Source organism: Ctenopharyngodon idella, chromosome 6 (assembly GCF_019924925.1).
Source record: "Ctenopharyngodon idella isolate HZGC_01 chromosome 6, HZGC01, whole genome shotgun sequence".
Lineage (NCBI taxonomy): Eukaryota > Metazoa > Chordata > Actinopteri > Cypriniformes > Xenocyprididae > Ctenopharyngodon > Ctenopharyngodon idella.
In genome coordinates this window covers 21,189,926-21,210,843 of record NC_067225.1, presented here as the reverse complement: position 1 = coordinate 21,210,843, position 20,918 = coordinate 21,189,926, and the positions used below count along the sequence as shown (strand labels likewise).

Sequence of the window (20,918 nt, the reverse complement as noted above, 5' to 3'; positions counted from 1 at the left end):
TTATTCCCATGTCTGTTCCTCAAGAACTATGAGGTCCAGTGCTGTTGGAGGACTTAAACAAGTCACATTCCTAAAGGAAATCCTTTCCTCTTTGTATTTTGATGCTAAGCAAGAGACTTTGATGGTTTGTGCAGTGAATTTTCTCCATATTTTCTGCAGGTGCATTAATTAACAATATGGGATTGCATTTCATGCTCTGTGATCCTTCTGCTACTGCCACTGTGTTACTGTGTTAGATTGACAGCTACAAATAATAAGGCATAAAACTTTTTTGTGTTACGTAGTTTTTACACTTTTCACAAATTACAAAAAGTGAAGAATGTAATTGATTTGGAAAAAATACTTTTTCCTATTCCAGCTTAATGTGCAGAGACAACTTCAAGTCCAACTTGGCAACACTGGTTAAATTAAAAAAAAAAAAAAAAGTTATTTAATTATATATATATATATATATATATATATATAATGTTTGTAGGTACATCGTTATATCGAGATATCGCAATCTAAAAATGTGACAATACTGCACAAATGTGCGCATACTATAGTAAACACGGATGTTCAAATGCTTGTGTGATGCGCGAAAACAACATGAGAGGGAGTAAATGAAGAGAGAATTTTAATTTTTGGGTGAACTAACCATTTACAGTTTGGGAATAGTCATTTTGACATGCGATTTCTTGCGATTTGAACTGTCATTTATCGTCTGAAGCGCATACGCGCTGGAGCGGCTTTTCTCAAAGTGAAAGAGCAAACATAATTTAATACAGCACTCCTCAAAGTGAAAGCATAATTTAACTCACCATATCTAGTTTTTAGTTTTGTAGTATGATGATTCAGAGCATTTTAGAGGTTTATTCTTATGTAAGTGCATTAATCTGCATGGGTGGCTTGTCTGTGTAAAAGAGAGTCAATGAATGCCTGCATTGAAAGCGCGAGTGTAGTGCGAGTTAGTTTGCAGAGTTTTATTAACAGTAGCCTACTACATTAAACTAGGCCTACTATATTTAATGTTGAAAATTCAACTTTGCCATCACAGGAATAAATTACATTTTAAAATGTATTAAAATAGAAAAGAGATGTTTTAAATTGTACTAATATTTCACAATATTACTGTATTTTTAATCAAATAAGTGCAGCTTTGGAGCGCATTACACACTTAAATTTTTAACTAGATTTTTACATTTTTCTGGGAAAAAATTGTTGTAGTGGTCTAAAGAATAATAATAGAAAAATGTTGATTCTCTTCCTTACACCCTTTGTTCTTCATGACAACCTATCAGCTGGCACACCTCTTTATTCCCAACTGTCCTAATGAGGCTACGATCCCACACCATCCTAAATATCATACACTCTTCATCTCTCTCCTCCAACAAGGCGTTAGTCTCGAGGTATCTTATTTTGTCAGTTTTGAAATTAGTTTGAGATGGAAATAGCTATCATTCCTCTCAAGAGGCTTAAAAAGTGCTATGAGCCAGACTGTCATAGTATAGAAATTCTCTCTTTCCTTGTGTCTAGTATTATTGTCATACAGTCGTCTTGTTTTTGAGATGCTTTTGCCCTATTATAACCTTGTTCCTTTGCATTTAATGTATTAGGCTCAATAAGTGTTTATGTACTTTAATAGCATGCTTGATATGGTTTTTGTGTGAGAGCTTGATTTAAAATGCATTAGCTGGGTGCTCAGGGAGGGTGTTTAATTGCTGTCAGTGGTGGACTATATTTCTGCCTTAAGGCAAGAACCGATGTCTGTTTCAGCTCACCTGCTGATCTCACAACCCATCTGTTCAAGAATCTGTGTATTTACTACGTCCAATGCGTCATACTATGTACACAGTTTGCTTTCTTGTGATAAAAGGCTTGACTATATGGTTTGTGTGTCTGCTTTCAAAGTATGCAGCTGTCTTGTAAATATGTATAAATCTATTAGCATTTGTTAAACCGGCTCTTTTCCTTAGAGGTGGTTTTCTTGCACAAAGCAGATGATTTTGGCAGATGATTGTTTGTGCCTAAGGCTTTGGCTTGACTGGGTTATGTTAACCTTTGGCTGGGTGAATGATATCACTGTACATATATGAACCCATTGGAATTTCTGTTTGTCTGCGTGTTTATTGCTGTTTTATAGTTATTGACAATGTATTTATAATGTTTTTTTTCTTTTTTTTTTTCTTTCAGCAGACCCTGTGCTTGAACCATGTTAATTTAGAAGGTAGCCGAGATGTCAAATCTTAAAGGATTAGTTCACTTTAAAATGAAAATTACCCCAAGATTTACTCACCCTCAAGCTATCCTCGGTGTATATGACTTTCTTCTTTCTGATGAACACCTTCTGAAGGCAAGCGATGCATTTGCCTAGGTTCTGCCAGACCACCTTCCGTATTCAAGTTACGAAGAAAGTGTAACACCTCTCGCAGTTCAAAATGCTTACACTACGTCTTACGCCTTCCATATTCAATGTCAGTTGAACTTTTTTCGTAAGTTGAATATGGAAGGCAGTCTGGCGGAAGCTAGATATTTTACTTTTTTAACTTGTTAAATATGGATATTTTTCTTACACAAACGCATCATTTCGCTTCAAAAGGCCTTTATTAACCCCCCGGAGCCATGTGGAGTACGTTTATGATGGATGGATGGATGGATGCACTTTCTTGAGTTTTATACTCGTTGGTCCCATTCACTGCCATTATAAAGCTCGGATGCGTCAAGATATATATTAATAACTCTGACTGTGTTCATCAGAAAGAAGAAAGTCATACACACCTAGGATGGCTTGAGGGTGAGTAAATCTTGGGGTAAATTTCATTTTAAAGTGAACTAATCTTTTAAGATGGCTGTTCTAGTAATACAATTTTTCTGTGAGTTATGCTTGTAGAAATTAGGGCTGGGTGATGTAATTAAATTATATCTGCATATTTTTTATCTATTTGACAATGTTTATATATTATTTGCTCATAAATGGCTTAAAGGGAGATTTAATTTTAATATATTAAATGACTTTTTTTTGAAAACCTCTGAGAAATGATGTAAGTATCATTGAATCGAGTTTCAAATCGAGTTTGTTGGTGTTACATTATAAAATTGTTCAAATTTATAATGTAACACCATTTATGTTACTGAAGTTTATTACAGACACGCTATTAAAACATCAGTCTTAACATTCTCATACTTGTGTTGGCAGCAAGATCTTCATGAATTTCTGATATTAATATTCAATATATCTGCAGGTAATGTGGGGTCAAGACGGATGCATTGAGGACTGACCTAATTAGATCTCTTAATCTTAATATTGACATCAATCCATTGCCAAATGAAATCTCAACTGTTATTAAAAGGTCTCTATATGATGCTTTTTTTGTCTTAGTTGCTTTAATTCCCACTTGTATCAGCACATACACTTTCTCTTTCTCCTGCATGTCATTTATCTTTGTTGGTGGCTGTCTGTGCTTTGGCATCAGGTGCTTATTGGAGGTCAGCTCTACCTGAATGCCATTTCACTCATAGATCAGATCTATTTCTTCAGCCAACACGGCCATGGATAAAAGCCATGTGAGGTTGCCGTGGAAACTGTCAGGGCTGTTGTGAATGTTGTCTCTTTGTGAATTGATTCACATTTAATTTTTTTTCTCTCTCTCTCTGTTGCTCTTTGTGTCACTCTTACTTACAATCAATTGCAAGATTTGAGGGTTGAGACTTATTTATTTATTTAAACAGATTGAATCCTCTGCATGTCTGGTCACATCCAGCCTTGACCTTATATGCATTTACATAGTTCCATCAAAAAGTAGAAATGGATATCAGTTTCCGGGACTATAGCACAGTAACTGGGAAAACATGGGAACAGACTTCCTGTGACATTCATTCAACAAATTTGAGTTGGCTTTGTCTGAAATGTATAATATAATGATACTGATAATATAAATTGTAATGGAGAAAAAAAAAAAAAAAACATTCAGAAAGATCTGTAGTTGATAATATAATATAATATAATATAATATAATATAATATAATATAATATAATAACAAGACATAAACATACTGCTGACCTTATGGTTTTCTTATTTCAGCTGAGACACCCTCATTCATTATTCATTGTGGTTTTTTGAGCCCTAGATCCAAATATGGGTTTAAATATACTGACAGTGTCCAGCTCCTTTCCTATTTGATCAGATGCTCTCAAACAGGATGTGATGGGCCAGAAAAACAGTTATTGAGTTTGTATAGTGATTGATTGAGTCAAGTCTGGATCAGCCAGAGAGGAACTGATGTCTCCCTTTTAATTAACCCGCTTATAGCTTCAGACTGTCTGTCAATACAGCAGCCAGCCCTGTGCCTCATTGAATGTCACTGTAAGACTGTGTAAATTAGCTCACCCCATTGGGACAAGTTGTTTGATATTTGTAATCTGCACAATAAACAGTGCCATTGCAGTTAATGTCAGTCCCATGTTACACGCTGCTGGTTTAATTTAGTTGTATGTACGCAGAGCTGCGGTTGGTGCAATGGTAGAGTCGCCTCATGGAAAGTCTGGTCAAATTAATTACCGTTCAGCGCTGTGGAGTCTCACACTTGCAAAGTTGAGATTTTGCACCTTTTATGAGCCCAACATCTAACCAAGGAAAAAATCAGGCAATGAGACAAACAAGCTCTACTTTTTCATTTACATCCCTCCAGATGCTTATGCACAAACATAATTCTGCTATTAGGCCTTTCAGCTGTAGGAAAAGTGCTACATTGAAAAACAGAAATAAAATGTTGCAGTAAAGAATAAAAGCATCTCTGAAGCTTTTCACTGGAGAACCATAAAGAGAGGGGAAATATGTCATAATGACAGAGTTGGTTGTGTTGCTCTATTTTCTATAATGAGGCAGGATGATGAAAGAGACTCATCATTCAGGCTGCAGTATATTCAGGAAATAATCAGTAATTTTGTGATTACGTTTTTGTATTTCTAATAGAACATGTTTTATGTTGCCTGACTGTTGGGTCAAGAACTTTTAATTTAGGTATTCAATGAATCTTGTGCAATATGAGCACAGATTTAGTTGACTTTGGTAGCTGTAAACATGCTCTCTGCTTCTACATAAACGTTGCAAATGTGAAATTTTAGTTTGCACTGTGATTTATCTATAGATGTAATGTACACATAGATGAGTTTTAATTAAGTGAGAGCTATTAAACATCTAATAAAATGACATCATACTTTGTCTTGGTGATTCACTTCTATTGCTTGTCTGTCAGGATAGTTCTTGCGCTAAAAGGCATCTAATTTATCACAATGATGGTGAACCCCCACCAACTTCCCATAAGATATTTTTTGGCTGAAATATCTTATGAGGCATTTTTGCCTAGATAGAAATCTCAAATGTTTTCAGCAAAATCTGGCCGTTTTTCCTTAAAACATTCACACATTTGATGATTGTTTTTCATTTATTGTCTCAGATGCCTACCTACAGAAATATGGGCTCAAATCAGATGAATTGATTCTTTAAGTTCAGTTGAGGCGGCTGGTTCAATTTTTTTTCTTTTCCTTATTATCAGTCTGTGTATAGAATTGATACTTAGAGAGTAATCTATACTCTATTGATCTTCTTTGTATTATCTTAGTACTCAGTATTATTTGTACATCAGATGTATTGCCTTTCACCTCCATTCTTCCCTTCCCTGTGATCTTGACCCATCACAGAGTTTCCAGCATGGTTATTTTAGCTGTATTGATCCGTTCATCCTCCGAGATCCTATTACCTCTGTGCTTATATATATATATATATATATATATATATATATATATATATATATATATATATATATATATATTATATATATTATATATATATATATACACACACACACACACACTGTATATATGTATGTGTGTGTATCATTGGATAAACTGTTCTCTCCCAATCCATCAGTGTCCTACAGGCTGCTATTGAATTACGCTCTAAGCCATTAATAATTATTGCATTTTCTCCTCTGCTACAAATTTAATGTGGATACATTTTCCTGCCAGCAAGGCCTCCAGACAGTCATTTAGAGGTTTTCGTTTGTCCAGCCTCTCTCTGGCTAGCACCCCGAGACACTGAGCTCTCCAGTTGAGAGTTGTTTTTTTAGGCTCTGAGGGTACATACAGTCTTGTGCTTTTGCTTAACCTGAGAGTTCAGCTGTGGAGCTTACTTAAGGTGAATGCTATATAGTTATTTGTAAAAATGTAAATTTACATTCCTAGATGCTTATTATGCAGTGTTCTGGAATACTTGATTCTGATCAGTCTGATTTTCTTTCTTTTTTTCTTTTTTTCTTTTTTTTTTTTTTAGCCTGAAATCAACTTCTCATACTGTTTAAGATAAAGTATCCAAATAGGATTTTTACATCTGATTCTAATGACCAATTTCTTGTCATATGAAATGGTCGATACCAGTCCTGATTTTTTAAAGGGATAGTTCATCCAAAAATGATTTCACCCTCATTTTGTTTCAAGTCTGTATGCCTGACTTTCTTTCTTCTGTGGAGCATAAAAGAAGGGATTTAAAAAAAAATCCCTGTCTGTGTTTTTTGTTGTCCATACAGTGGAAGTCAATGGTAACCAAAACTGTTTGGTTACCAACATTCTTAGTGTTCTGTGGAAGAGAGTACGACATGAGGTTAAGTAAATTTAAAAAAGATTTTTAATTTTTTGGGGAAAGTATCCCTTTAAGCTTTAATCAAGTGCTTGGTGCGTCCCTAGTTAAAACTAGGGGAGATGGCAACGATTGTTCTTGAGGAATAGGATTATATTATTTATTTGTAAAAGCTGTCATCTCTTCTATGGCCTGCATTGCTTAAACTTGATCTACTCTTAACGCCTGTTTGACAGCAGTGCTGGGAAGGATCAGTCACTCAAGGCAGCAAACTCGATTTATCACTAACACACTGCAACTGAACTGCTACACCATTACCACTGCCCCTCGCATTCAGTAGGTGAATAAGTTGTCTTTATATTGTGAGCAATGATAGATGAGCCTTTCTGATGGTGGATGAAGTCTGGCATTGATGGTCTGACTGGCTGCTTATCAAACCCAAGAACATCCTTGAAGAAAGTGCTTAGCTAGTGATACAACTCCCACTGAAGGGTTTGAGAGCAGTAAAACGCTCATTTTTAAAAATAAGTTCAACATGGTAAAATGATGCAAGTGACTGAAAACTTACAACATGCCCTGAGCATATAGATTTTGTGGATCAACTCACTGTGCTTTAACCTCAGTCTGAAACAGATGTTACAATATTTACATGTGGTTGATTTTCAAGAGAAATCACTACACATACTTGAAAAGTTCCTTCATAATTCTTTTTAATGTAGATGAATAAGCAGCTAAAGTGTATAGTTATAGAGTGCTGCAGCAATGACATTTTTGTAAGACAACCTGGAAGTTAGCTTGACAAACACAATAGGATTTTTCCATTGGCATTTAGATTATTGTAGAAAATAAGCTCTGTGACCAACAAAAGTTAATGATTCTTACATGGTTTGTTCATCATGATAGTGTTCGCAAATGAACACAACTATGAATTTTAAAGTCTAAATACAATCGGCAGAAGTAAAAAGCTAAACGTAGGCTATAAACGAACTACTCTATGGCCACATGACTTCAGCATCACCATTAAGCTTTTGACAACTCTTTCAGTCTTTATTTTAAAAAAAGACTTTCCCTGAAAGTTTGAGTTAGATTAGTTTGGAAGAGCGTGATTATAAACCCAATGAGGCAGTAAAAAAAAGTTTACCTGTTCTGCTTGATGATGTTTAGTGTCCTCTACAACCTCTGTAGTCTCATTTAGCCACTTGTTAGCAACCGCCTTTTTTAAGACAAGTAAAAGTTTTAAAAATCACAAGGGGGTATTACGGATGTATTTTATGTCATAGAATAAAACATGAAAATATCTTGAGCTTGCGTTAACCACAGTACTTTAAGATATTTAACCAAAAACCTGTTAAAAAAATTCATTGACTTCAGGACGAAGAAACTGGAAGTAGCCAAAAATCTAACTCGTTTCCAGGTTTGGGCCTACGAAAAATCCCTGCACCTCTCTATTTGTTTCCTTTTCTCAGCAGAGAAACCACTGTTTGTTTGTTTGTTTGTTTGTTTCTAAATCAACTTTTCTAGCTTAATAGGTTTTTAAGAAAAGAGTGCCCTACTCCAGGCCTTCATCTCACAAACATGATAATCTCTCCCCTTATGACAATATTTTGTTGAAACCAAATTGTTCTTTGTAAGTAGTCAAGCAAAAGTAGGCTAAACCTTCATTACTGTGCATGTGCCAAGGAGAGATGCTATTGGTGGTGTTTGACAAAACACCAAACAAAAGTGTCTTCACATTTCACATTGATCCTTATGAAAAAACTTGTTGAAACATTTATATGTTGTATAGTCATTAGCCTTTCTGTCTACATCTTTTCTGTTTTACCAACAAGATGCCATCTCTGTCAACTCTTCATTGTGGCATTTTTTTTTTTTAAACCTCTGCTTTACTTTTTACTGCTTGTCTGAGGAAGATGACTGACAGCTTTTGAGTCGAATGACAAGCTTTTCGATGAAATGAGCTTTTCGGTAATGAGTTAAAAAGGTTGAAGAAAAAAATCAGTTTTCACAGGCTCCTATCTTAATGTTCTCTCTTTGTTGAAAATGCTTGCATCATCATGAAACTAGCAGAAGATTGTTTGTTTAAGTCCTGTTCAATAACATTCCTGAGTTGTGCAAATGAAGGAAGGAGGTTATTAAAGGTCAATTGTGTAATATGTAGGGCTGGGACAATATATTGATGCATCGCGAATCGAGAAATGATTCTGGATCAATTCTGATATTTTCCGAATGTATCACGATTCTCTCTTGAATCAATTCTGAGCTTAGTTTTTATCAGCAGATGGCACTGCATGCTTTAGAAACAGCCGTACTCTACTTCCTTCCAATTCCATACACGCACCACTTGAACCTTCTATAAAATAGTCATTCATGAAGTTTGAAAAGGTTGAAGCGAATTACAAGGGTGTTTGCAGTGGGCTGTTTACATTAATCTCGCGTCATAAAAGCATTCTGAGGTGCATTCTCAGACTCAGCCGAACGCACGAGCGGTCTTCTTCATAAGCACTTGAGCATGTGGTTAAAAACTAGCCTAGATCGCCATCTCCTTTTAAAAACTAAGCTCAGAATCGATTTGCTATTCATTTGGAAAATATCAGAATCGATCCACGAATCGCAATGCATCGATATATTGTCCCAGCCCTAGTAATATGTGTTTTCAAACAGTCCAGCATCTGAATATGGCATCTTCCCTATACATTACCATTCAAATGTTACATTGCTTTTGAAAGAATTCTCTTAATTCTCTTACAATTTAAAATAATGGTTTTATATTTTTTATGAATTTTCAGCAGCCATTACTCCAGTCTTCAGTGTCACATGATCACTCAGAAGTCATACTGTTTTTCAAAAGCAGTATGTCAAATGAGTACTTGTGCAGTATTTATAAAACAGTAGGCGAAAAATCTAATTCAGCAAATTCTGAATTTTCTACAGCAAAGAAATAGCTGTATGTTGTCATGTTAATGTCACAGTAAGTCATGTTCTGTATAGTTTTATTGCTGTGTTCTGTTTCATTTTCCCTGTCACTTGTTTTGCTTTTGTTCTTGTTCATTCATTAGTTGTCATGGTTTCTTATTAGTTCTCACCTGTTCCGTGTTAGGTTAATGATCTTCCCTTGTATATTTAAGCCCTCTGTTCCTTTTGTTCATTGTCTCACGTTAAAGTGTTGTGTTATCGTCTGTGTTTATTAAAATAATTCTTGATCGTTCATTCTGCGTCACACTTTGTCTTTGGATTAAGCTCAGCTCACTGTTACAGTTAATCCATGAGTTTTCTAAGTAGGTTTACAGGACATATTTTAGTTATTTTTGTCATTTTAGGACTTAGTGCAGAATATGATTTTTTTTTTTAGCTAGTTCTTTATAAACAGTCATGTACAGCACACACACTCACCCACGACTCACAAAACTTAGGCCACCAAGTTAAAAAGATGGCTTATGTGGGTTTTTTTTTTTTTTTTTTTTTTTTTTTTTTGGGCCTGAAGCTTGCTCAGCACTCATTATTAAGTGCTCCTGACGATGCTGTTTCTTGGAAGCAGCCTGTGCCTGCTTTCCACAGATACTTTGTGATATGACCCTCTCTTTTGAGCCCTTGATAACACCCTCTACTGCAGTCTGATCAGCTCTCTAATCAGAACCTGCCCTCAACAGGCCCCTCATCACTATGAGACTGCTTAAGTGGCATCAGATGACATATGGTAATGTTTGAACATATTTGACATTCAGTGGGCTGGGAATTCAAATTGTGCAATTCCGTGCACTGGTTGTATAGATTTAAAAACACCCAATTTCACTTTCCAGTTGTGCATTTTTACCTACAGCTCAAGTTCACATTCACCTTTTTGGTTCTAAATGAGGCAGATGACCTCTTTGTAATGTCATATGTCTTTAAATGAGTATTTTATATTTGTCTTAATTTCTTAAATGCTAATGAAGAGTTCATGTCTATGTTTTCATCATTAATTTATGGTTTAGTTCTCAATGGGCACACACATAATAACCCTGCCAGCTCTGGAATAAGATTTGAGTTTACAGAAATGTTGTCCTGTAGCTAGATGTTGAATCAAATTAATTTTTGCTTTCCACTTTCCCTCGGGTAGGTCTAAATGATTTTGTTTGTGGTATCTATCACATATTTGTAATGGCACACTAGATTAATGGCATCCATTTCTGCTGTCAAGTTTGCTTTTAGCCCTCCCTGACTCCCTCATTACGTGCCAAGCAAATGGTGCAGGAACATCACTTCTCAACTATTAGACTCAACTGTAGTCCACAAACACGCTGACTTTTTCACATGTAATTTGAAGTGTGACAGAAGGAACTGCTGCAACTGAATATATGGCATAGTATACATACATCTGTGTGTGTGTGTGTGTGTGTGTGTATGTATATATTATGCCATCTATTCAATACTGTACACATACAGATAATTTTGCATTATTGTATGCAGAATAGAACCACAACCATTTTAATCCCAGCAGTTTTATCCCAATTTACTCACTTAGGGAAGCAGTTCCCACAATGATCATGAAGAGGTTTAACTACCCGGACCCCATGCCTTCAGAAGTTACTTTCTGATAAATGGAGGATCTGGGCCAGACCCAGATTTGATACTCTGAGGGAGTAGTGAAGTCCACACCACAACTATAATAATAATAAAAAAGATATAGTTTGACTCACTTTCAGAGCAAAAGTTTTCCCCAGCTGATCAACAATAAACACATTGACAGCCTAAATCCATCTCACTTTGATATGGATGCAGTGCATGCTTATAATAAACATAATGTTATTATCCCATTTGGGTGCACAATAATATATAGTTATCATTCTTAATGTGAGCAGGCCCTTATGGTAGTGTGCTTTTTTGAACATTCCTATAGCTTCAGATTTGTCAAACTGTTGTTGACGTTTTGTAGTGTTCACTTTGAACTGTCATACACTTGTGCTACATGTAACCTTAAGAATTCATACCATTACCCATCCTCATGACCTCTTCAGATCAATAATAGTTAACGTGTTGTCTGATTCTCTAGGATCATGTATAGATCAATGAGCTTTTCTGCTTTGTCCCTCAGGATTGAAGCACAGAATGTAATTTGTAGGAGTCCATGTCTCGTTTGAAACAGGAGCAGTGTCTGTGGAGTGTGTGCTAGGTCAGGACTATCTTATTACATGAACAGTCTGCATATTTGTCATGCGTCAGCTTTTCATGCCATGAAGTGCCTCCCAGGTGTAGGTCATCGAGTGTACAGTAACTGAGCCAGACTCACATTGGTAATGTAATACAGTTATTTGAAACCTCACAGGATGTTGCAATAAAGCGGGTTCATTAGTAATGTATATTTACAGTATACAATTCATTTGAATCTTTCTTTCCCGATGCTATTAAGGCAGGCAACATGACTCTTCTGTCTCATTGGTGAACTAAGTGAGATGTGGTTTGAATCTTTGATCTTTCCCAAATTGGAGGACATGCTTCCAATTCCAAAATTTGCATAAAAATACCTGGATGGAAACCTAGCTCTTGTTTTCTTGTATGGTTTATCTTTATTAGTTAGTTTCTGCATTTAGATCCAGACCCCCTCGTTTCTGATGTCACCATCATCACATTTAGAACATATAAATCTGTCATTTGTAGTTGAGCGGCTTGTTAAGGAGCTCCATAAATTGTTTACAGACCTTGTATGGATTGACTTACACTATAACTTCTATTAATGTGGATTTAGGTGCGTAAACCAGCTTGTGCTATGCTAACATTGGCTAAAAATACTTGACCCAGTGTTTCACACTGCCCTTCAGACATTCCTGAAGATGTTAATCAGGAATGTAGGCTGCCTCCAATAGCAGATGCCTCATTCTCACACCTTTGGCTAACTGGAAAATTTTTTAGTTACTGAGTAACAACACATGAGATAGTACCCTCATTTCAGAGAACAGTTGTCATTGATAAGACTTGTGGCGTGGGCTATGTTACCTCTCTAGTCCATGACTTAACCATTAACCCTTGAACTTAGATGTGATAAATCAGACTCCTATATGTACAAGTGCGTGTAAAGGGTGCAATGAGGTCACATTGGCTGCTTTATCTTACATATTTAGCTGGGCAGCTTATTTAAAGCAATTCTGCTGATAGATTTCTGGAGTTTATATTGGACTGGACTGGATTGTCCATTGGAGATATAAAGAATGGGAATAGTTCTTCCAGAGACATAGAATTACTATATAATTTGTTATTAGACAGTCAGTCATTGACTTATTTTTTGTGAATCATTGAATCACCATTCTTTCTTTCTCCTCTCATAGATACAGGGTCGCAACCATCTGTGTTTACGTCCAAGTACTGTGAAATCATATTGTGAAAAAAGTGCACCACATAACATTTTGCATATGTTTTATTAAAATTTGATTATGAAAAAGAACAACAAAAAGTAATATTTGTGATCAATTATAAATAAATGGCTAAAAATGTCAAAAATGCAGGTATTTTTTCTGTGGAAAATAACTCCAGAGCTTCAGAAGCCGTTGCTGCTTTTTTTTAAAGACATTTAAGAAAATTTCTTCTCTAATTTGTGTATAGGTCAGGGAGCATGATTGTATGATTTAATAGTTTTATTCTTTTTTTTGTTTTGTTTATAATTAATAATACTAAATTGACAGTCCTAGTAATTACACAATTAATAATTATAAATGACAAAGCTATTAATTTTTTTTTTTTAACAAATCTACTTGTGAATTAAGAGTTCAGATTATGCATTGTATTTTCGCAGTGCATGCACACTTACAGTTACTATGGTTTTGCGAGTGATCTTACTACAAAGACGTGCGCACAGAAAATCCAAACACATAATTTGCTTTTCCTCTGGCACTCACCTGATCATATAATGACTCTCTGTCCGCTCTTCACTGTGTGCGTAGGAGGACAGAGCTTCTCTCTCTCTCTCTCTCTCTCTCTCTCTCTCTCTCTCTCTCTCTCTCTCTCTACTACACATGCATTTTCTGCTATGCTCACGTTTGTTATCTTGCCTGTTATGCTTCATCTATGATGTCTGGGAGAGAGAGGAGAGGTGGGTGATTTTATTTATATATATAATATGGCATTGGCAATAGCAATGTTCTGCCTATGGACAATAATCCCTCTTGCTTTTGTTCCTGCATTCCCTTGAGATGAACACAGTCGCTGCTAATGTATCACTGTGCTGAAGTAAAGCCCTGCACAATCTCATTAGACTGTCATTACTGAATATACCGATATTAGACTCACTTATTTTCCTTGTACAAAACACAGACACCCTATTTGAACAGGAAGGAGAGGCATAAAGAGTAGATCATTTTGTGCTTGTTGGTAGAATAGTTAAAGGTAAGAATGATTATTTTTGTGCATGTGTATTTTTATGTTTTGGGGTAAAGCAGAGTGTTGTGAGCAGAATGGAAGAGAAGGGAGTGAAGGGGTGGGGCCTTTTGGCTCCCCCATTCATATTATGCAAATAGCTCTGAGCCTGTGTGCGTCTGATTGGCTGGCTGGATGTGTTGCTGGCTGATAGGACAGATAAAGCAGCATTCAGCAGTGAGGCACTGGGAAGAGGAGGAGGACAGCTTACAAGGAACAGAGAAAGAGAAACGGAAGATACAGAAGGCTTTAATGTACAGCACAAGCAAAGAAAAGAAATATAGCTATTTTATTGCTTTAACCACCTGCATGTGCACTGATAAAAGACTGTACAAACGGAAGAATTAAATGACAAGATTGAATGTGACTGGATTGTGACTCTACCGTTGCAGCCCCTCCGGCAGGCAGCCCATTCACAAACAGCGGACTGCTTCAAGCGCTTTGACAGGGGAGAAGATGAGGAAATTCTAACTGACACTCCTCCTGCGTGGAATTTTTATCTTGTCCTCGGTCTCAGTTGTTTTCATGAGACCAATCTTGGCTGTAGTCCAGTTCATCAGGCTGAGCTGAGGAAGCTGAATAAAGCCGGGGAGATATGCGAAGAAAAAGCAGACAAGCAATCAGCGTGAGTGCAGCGTCTGTTTGCACCTGCCACTGAAAAGACAGCTCTGCCAGCACGGCTTTTGTCGTCCGCCTGCCTTCTTGGCGAATGAGAGACAGAGGCCTCTCGGCCGAGGGGAATGGAATTCAGCCATGCGGCTCTGACTGGAGTTGTTGTTTGCCTTGTGCTGTCAGTGGGCAGCCAGTGCCTGCGTTCCTCCTGCTGCTGCTACTGACTGTTTCCAGATCATCTCAAGAGTGTAGGCTGAAAATATTCTCTGCTTGCTTCCGCCCTTCCACTTTTAGCCACTCTTGGGCAGAAGCAAGTGATAAACAACGAACTTGATGATTTGAATTAACCTACTAGGTGAATGGATGCACTGAGGGTTAAACTTAACTTGGTCGATTTAATGGAATCTGTTGCACCTTAAACTAATTCTGCATCTCTGGAGGACTGCGCTGGCCTGAATATTTTTCTATTTTCATCCCTCGAGGTGCCATTTTTATCATTAACTGTCCACCGGTTATGCCGAGGCTGTAGTTTCCATAGAAATGAAGATATCTGGGAATCTCTGGAGACTGAGAGTGTCAGAATAAGGTGAAGGAGAGGTAGAGGAAAAGAACTCTGTTGTGTTTCCTTTAGCCTGGGTGAAAATATGTTTGGATGATAGCGGAGGTCACCTGTGCTGAATGGATGTATGAAGGAAGAGTTTCAGGGAGACACATATTTTCCAGCCATTTCTCACTCTGAGGAAGTGAAGATACAAAGAGGTACAGAAACACGCTGTTCTCAAAGCTCTCCTTTCTCTGAACTGCCAGAAGAAAACAGTGAACAGAGAAGAAGAATGTTAGCCATGTGCTGAAATGCTCTCCTACTCTCAATTGACTCTTTCAGTGTCCTCATGTTGAACCATATTCTTCAGATTTTTCCATTTTTGGAATATCTGTTGAAAATCAAATAGAGTGCATTGTTATTTTCATGAATGTCTGATGCTATTAGGTGAGAAAAATTTCAAGTGGGAAAAGTTATTCAATAGTCATTTGCTAATCTTATAGGATGATCGCATCTGTTTTTGCTGTGGATGAGCATGACATCAGCAAAGAGCGAATTTTCAGCACTAATACCCAAAGTCGGGTCTCTGTCAGATCATTTGTGCCTCATGGACTTCTGATAATTCTTGGGTAGAGGACTTTATCCTTGATTAGGAAAGTGAGACAACTTCAATAAAGTCGGGATCCAGATACAAGACAGTAAAATGGATGACTCCAGTATATTAAGGCGGAGAGGCCTTCAGGTAAGGATAAATAATACTTCTAACATTATCTAAAAAGTTGTTCAAAGATTTTTCTTCAGTTTACTCCAGTTTAATATATCTGACTAGTCACATTTCATTCTTTCAGTTTACTTCCTTTCTTAGTCTTCGCTTTTGCTGTGATGTGTCAGCACATTCAAAAATTTTAAGCACTGCAGAAAGCAAGAAAATCAAATTATCCAGTTTTGTCAAGCAGTGTGAACCTTTCGAATGTGTCTCGGTGATAACAGATTGCCATGCTCAGGGAGGGATTTCAAATTAATTCATGGCTAAATTCAGCATTTTCCTTCTCGTATCTGCTTGTCTGTCCCTCATTTTTCAGATAATTTGCTTACTAGTTTTCCTGTCTCATTTCATATTTGAATTACAGGAACTGTCAATAGTCATCATCATGACTCAGTGTTTTAAATGGGTACAAACTTTTTGTTTGGACAGCTGAACAAAGATTGAATTAGACTGAGTTAGAATGTGAACTGATAGTGTTTTAGATTTTCCATATACTAGGAACAAGGATCATGAATCGTAACAGGAACCTCATCATAGGGCCAAACTCAATTCTTTGTTGGGGCAGTTATCGTGTACATACAACCCTCCCTCCCCCTCCCCAAGAACAGTGCCTCTGACTTCGCTGACACAACAAAAACATGCTTGTGTGTGTATATATATATATATATATATATATAGACACACATTAACACTTAATAACCTGACGCCGATGCTAAATTGGGAGTGTAATCACACACATCAACAAATATATTTCTGGCTTTTTGCACGCCCACCTCTTTTACACCCTTCAGTACTGTAACCGTCTAAGAGCGTGTTGTGTAACTGCATTCAGTAAGTCCATCTGCTACTTAACCCAAGTAGATGACAACTGCTCTGCTAAATTTGAGAACATAGCCTCTTGATGCTAAGTACAATGTCAAGAGATGCACAAAGGTGTTTTTCATATCTCATATCCATATATATAGTATCAACTCTAATTGAAACGCAGTGTTATCTACACAATGCAGTGTGGGATTCAGACTGCTATTTGATTGTGTAATTTAGCTCCTTGTCCACAGGGGATTTCAGTGGGGAAGATAAGATATTGGTAAACAAGATGAAAAGAGAAATTACAATGTCCTGCTGTAATTTGGATAATATTTAAAAGACACATGAAATGGAGCGGTGCAGGATTGCACTGAAGTGTCATTCACTGGAAAGGCATTTTGCCATTGAAGAGCAGCACAGGCGCAGTTTATTTCCATTCGGGGTAATAGCGGGGGTTTTAAGGCACTTTGCAGTTCTTGCGCGCAGTGCTGTCTTTTGTGCTAGGGTGTCTGTGTTTTTGCCCGTTGGCTGTGGGGTTGGATGTGGTTGAGCTGAACTCTGTGTTGTATCTGTTCACTCAGCTGTGCAGTGGGGAGGGTTTGTCTCTATAAATCCACCGTAGGGCTTTCTGTCTGCCAGAGCCGGACAGTGAGATGAAGCAGCGGGCTTATTCCGCTATCTACTGTAACATCTCATTTAACTTCATATCCTGTTTCTACAATCATTCTGAGTCCGTCAGCAGAATCTGAACAGCACCACTAAAACACAAACACGACCATTCAAAAGTGGTCAGTAAGGTTTTTAAATGATTTTAAAAGAAGTCTCTTATGCTCACCAAGGCTGCATTTATTTGTTTATAAATCACAGTAAACACTGTAATATTGTAAAATATTATTATAGTTTAAAAAAAAACAAAAAAACTTTTTCTATTTTAATATATTTAAAAATGTAATTTATTCCTGTGAAGGCAGCTATTTCTCCAGTCTTAAGTCTCAAATAATCCTTCAATTATTATTTTAATATGCTGATTTGGTGCTCAAGAAACATTTATTATTATCATTGATGTGACTGTCACAGTTGTGCTGCCTAATAATTTTTAGGAAACCATGATGCATTTTTGTTTCTGGATACTTTGTTGAATCCAAAGTTCAAAAGAACAATGTTTATTTGTAATAGATGTGTTTTTTTTTTTTTTTTTTTGTAACAATGTAAGTCTTTACTGTCACTTTTGAACAATTCTTTCAAAAACAGAACATTTATCTGACCCCAAACTTTTGAATGGTAATGTATGCACATTTTCTCTGGGGGTCCTTAATTGAAATCCATATATATTTTTTTTTTTTACGAACCTATTGACTGATTGCTGATGAATAGGTCATTATGGCTTTAAGCTATGCATCCCCTTAATGCTCTAAAGTGGTCTGGGCAGTTGATCACATGGGGACTGGGCCCAAAATGGCTGGCCAGTGCGAGACGCAATGCCCTGGAAAACCGCATTTGGCAGTGTTTATGGGATGAGGTTGAAGGGGGGTGACTAAATCTCTGTAATGCTTCTGAGTGGTCTCCTGAGGCCCAGACCTGTTAAATGCCTTTTCCTTAATGTCAGTGGTCATCCACATGCCCCTGACAGTCAAACACTCTTTGGTCACAGCTTTAAATTGTTCATTAGGCATTTAGGCATGGCTTGAAATCCCTTATCAAATTGTTAAATTGTTAATAAATCAGAATAAACTTTTTCTGACAATGTAGCTTATATGTAGGCTGTTCATAGTTGGCAAACAATGTAACAGCTTGGTACATTAATTTAGAATATGGAGTCACAGGTGTATGATTATTAGCTTTTTAGTGCTCAAACTGTTCATCATAGATAAACATTGTATTGCATTGGCTGACTAGCTCTCTAACTAGCTCTCTCTTCACAATGTATTGAATTGTCGTGACCTGTATCGCAATGTATTGTGAGTCCTAGTTTATATAAACTTCATTTTGTAAAAGTGTATATTTGTAAAGCTGCAGTCCGGAAGTTTTGCCTCTTTGTCGCCATCTCTGTTTGAAAACTGCAATTGCAGTTATATGCGGAATTATTATCGTTACGTGCGTTGTGCATCGGCATGACTCCGTGCGGATAAATCTAATGTTTGCTGTCAGTCACTACATCGGTGTGGATACTGTACTTCGGAAACACAGATTGTACGTTTTGGAAGTATGACCAAAATAAGAATTTTCACTGGAAAATGTCATCTGAACAAGTAAGTAACATGTCTGCCACTTTTGTTCTGACCAACTGAGGGAAAAAAGCATTAGGCCTACAATAAATCGCGCTGCCAATGGTGATTAAATCTAACTATCGCTTAGCTCGGATCATGCCAAACCGTGCAAATTATTATTACTGTTATACTTTTTTCTCAAATTGTTAATGTTGACAACATCAGCATTGCGTGACTATGTGTATTTAGTGTGTATTAGCGTTACCTGTAGATTTCAATTTCTGTAGCCACTCCGCAGTCCGACGTCTTTTGCTTTTGACTACGGGTGAATTTCCAGTAGTCACTGATGACTGTCTTTTCGATCTTTCTGGATTACAATCCGCCATCAAAATAAGTTTAATTATTTCAGCTGCTGTGAGAAAAGGCTATAAATGATCTGCTACAAGCAGCATCCTCACATGATATAGCTACTAGCTGGGACTCCTTCCTTTCTGTTTACAGACGTGACGTAATGATGCAAAGACGAACGGCTGCATGCTCGAATTTCCTGTGGAAACCCACCAGTACCGCTTTTATTATAAAACATTATTACAAGCTTACCGTTGTGAATCGAGCTAAGGTAAGGAGATAGTTTTGAACACTGGCTGGTTATGTACTTACTCAAATTGATTTTGGATCATTTTTAACCAAAAAAAGTTATGGACTGCAGCTTTAAATTAGAATTTAAAAAAGTGATTTACCCAAATTATTATAAAAATAATCTCTAAATAGTATCGGCCCTAGCATTGTGATTTATATCTGTCTGACCATACCAGTTTGTGTGGCTGCAGAACAGATTGTTTTGTAAACCAATCACAATGTTAAGAAGGTTTAGCAAAAAAGGTTGTTGGTCCATGACTAAATGGTCATGTAAAACTAAATGATGAATTTTTTAAGCAAGAAACCTTGACTAGCATTATAAACTAATCTACACATAAATAAATTAAACCGTTTGATATAACCTCTTTAAACACTTCAGACTTTGCAGCCTTACATCCATATTTAAAAACATGACAGCTTAGTACTTTAGTCATTTTTTTAAAGGTTAAGTAGAGATTGTCCTGTTACATAATGTCAGGTTTTGTGCTCCCTTTTATTCTTTCTTTTGAATTTCACCTTTAGAAAATATTAATATGTCCATCCAGCTTAGAAGTGGAATTTCATTTCAAATGAAAGTGAAATAAATAACTTTTTTGTAAGAGGTAAAATCTGATTATGCTGTTTTGCTGTGGTGATGTTGCAGGCTTGATTTTTCCTCATGATTACTCATGGTGAATATATCCACATTCAGTTTTGCATGTTGCATGCTCTGGTGTGACTTAGCACACTGGTAGATCCCACTGTATTGCTTAATCTGTGTTAAGATATTACCTAATTCGAACCTTGCAGTTTCAGGCAGTTAATCGGTGAACTGCAACCTTTGTCAAGGTATTAGCACTGGGAATGCAGGTCTTGATTTTCTAGCTCTTTTGTTTGTGTTGATGAGCTAGAGATAGAGCTGATGGTGTCGGGGCTTTTGGTCTTCAGGTGCAGATGAGCTCTGGAGGAGTGAAGAGTAGAGGTGCTGCTGGGCTCTTTATCTTTATGTTTCTCCCATTTCCTGACAGGTTAGAGTGTTAAATTGTTCTTATGCCCTGGTGCGTTTGTAGGCGAGGATTTCAGACATCAGGAGATTGTACCTGTGGGCTGTATTGAATCGGAAAAGAAAGGGAGGGGGTGATGGAGATGGTGCAGCTTTTGGGGGATGAGCTCTTTAGGTGGTAGTTCAGGTTGTAATGGCACATTTTTTCTACTCCTGTTGCTTTTTATTAACCACAACACCCTGGTGCAATGACCCACTTTTTTGCTTATTCATTTTCAACTGCTGACACCGATAAATAGTTGTCCCTTTTCTTCAAACTGGATCAACTTTATGTACATTTTTTCTCTCTAGAATTGTTATACCAGTG

At 36.9% G+C, this 20,918-nt stretch overlaps 1 protein-coding gene across 5 annotated transcripts in view; it reads left to right on the top strand.

The window, feature by feature from the left end:
- Nucleotides 1-20,918, top strand: part of mast2 (microtubule associated serine/threonine kinase 2) — a 127,717-nt gene that overhangs the window by 36,458 nt on the left and 70,341 nt on the right. The window contains exon 1 of one of the 5 annotated variants that reach the window (XM_051896543.1): nucleotides 14,179-15,892. The exons of the other annotated variants lie outside the window; for them this stretch is intronic. Coding sequence (XP_051752503.1) covers nucleotides 15,854-15,892 — 39 coding nt within the window. The 5' untranslated portion in view covers nucleotides 14,179-15,853. Of the gene's footprint in view, nucleotides 1-14,178; nucleotides 15,893-20,918 lie in introns of those variants that run through there. 5 annotated transcript variants of the gene reach the window in all.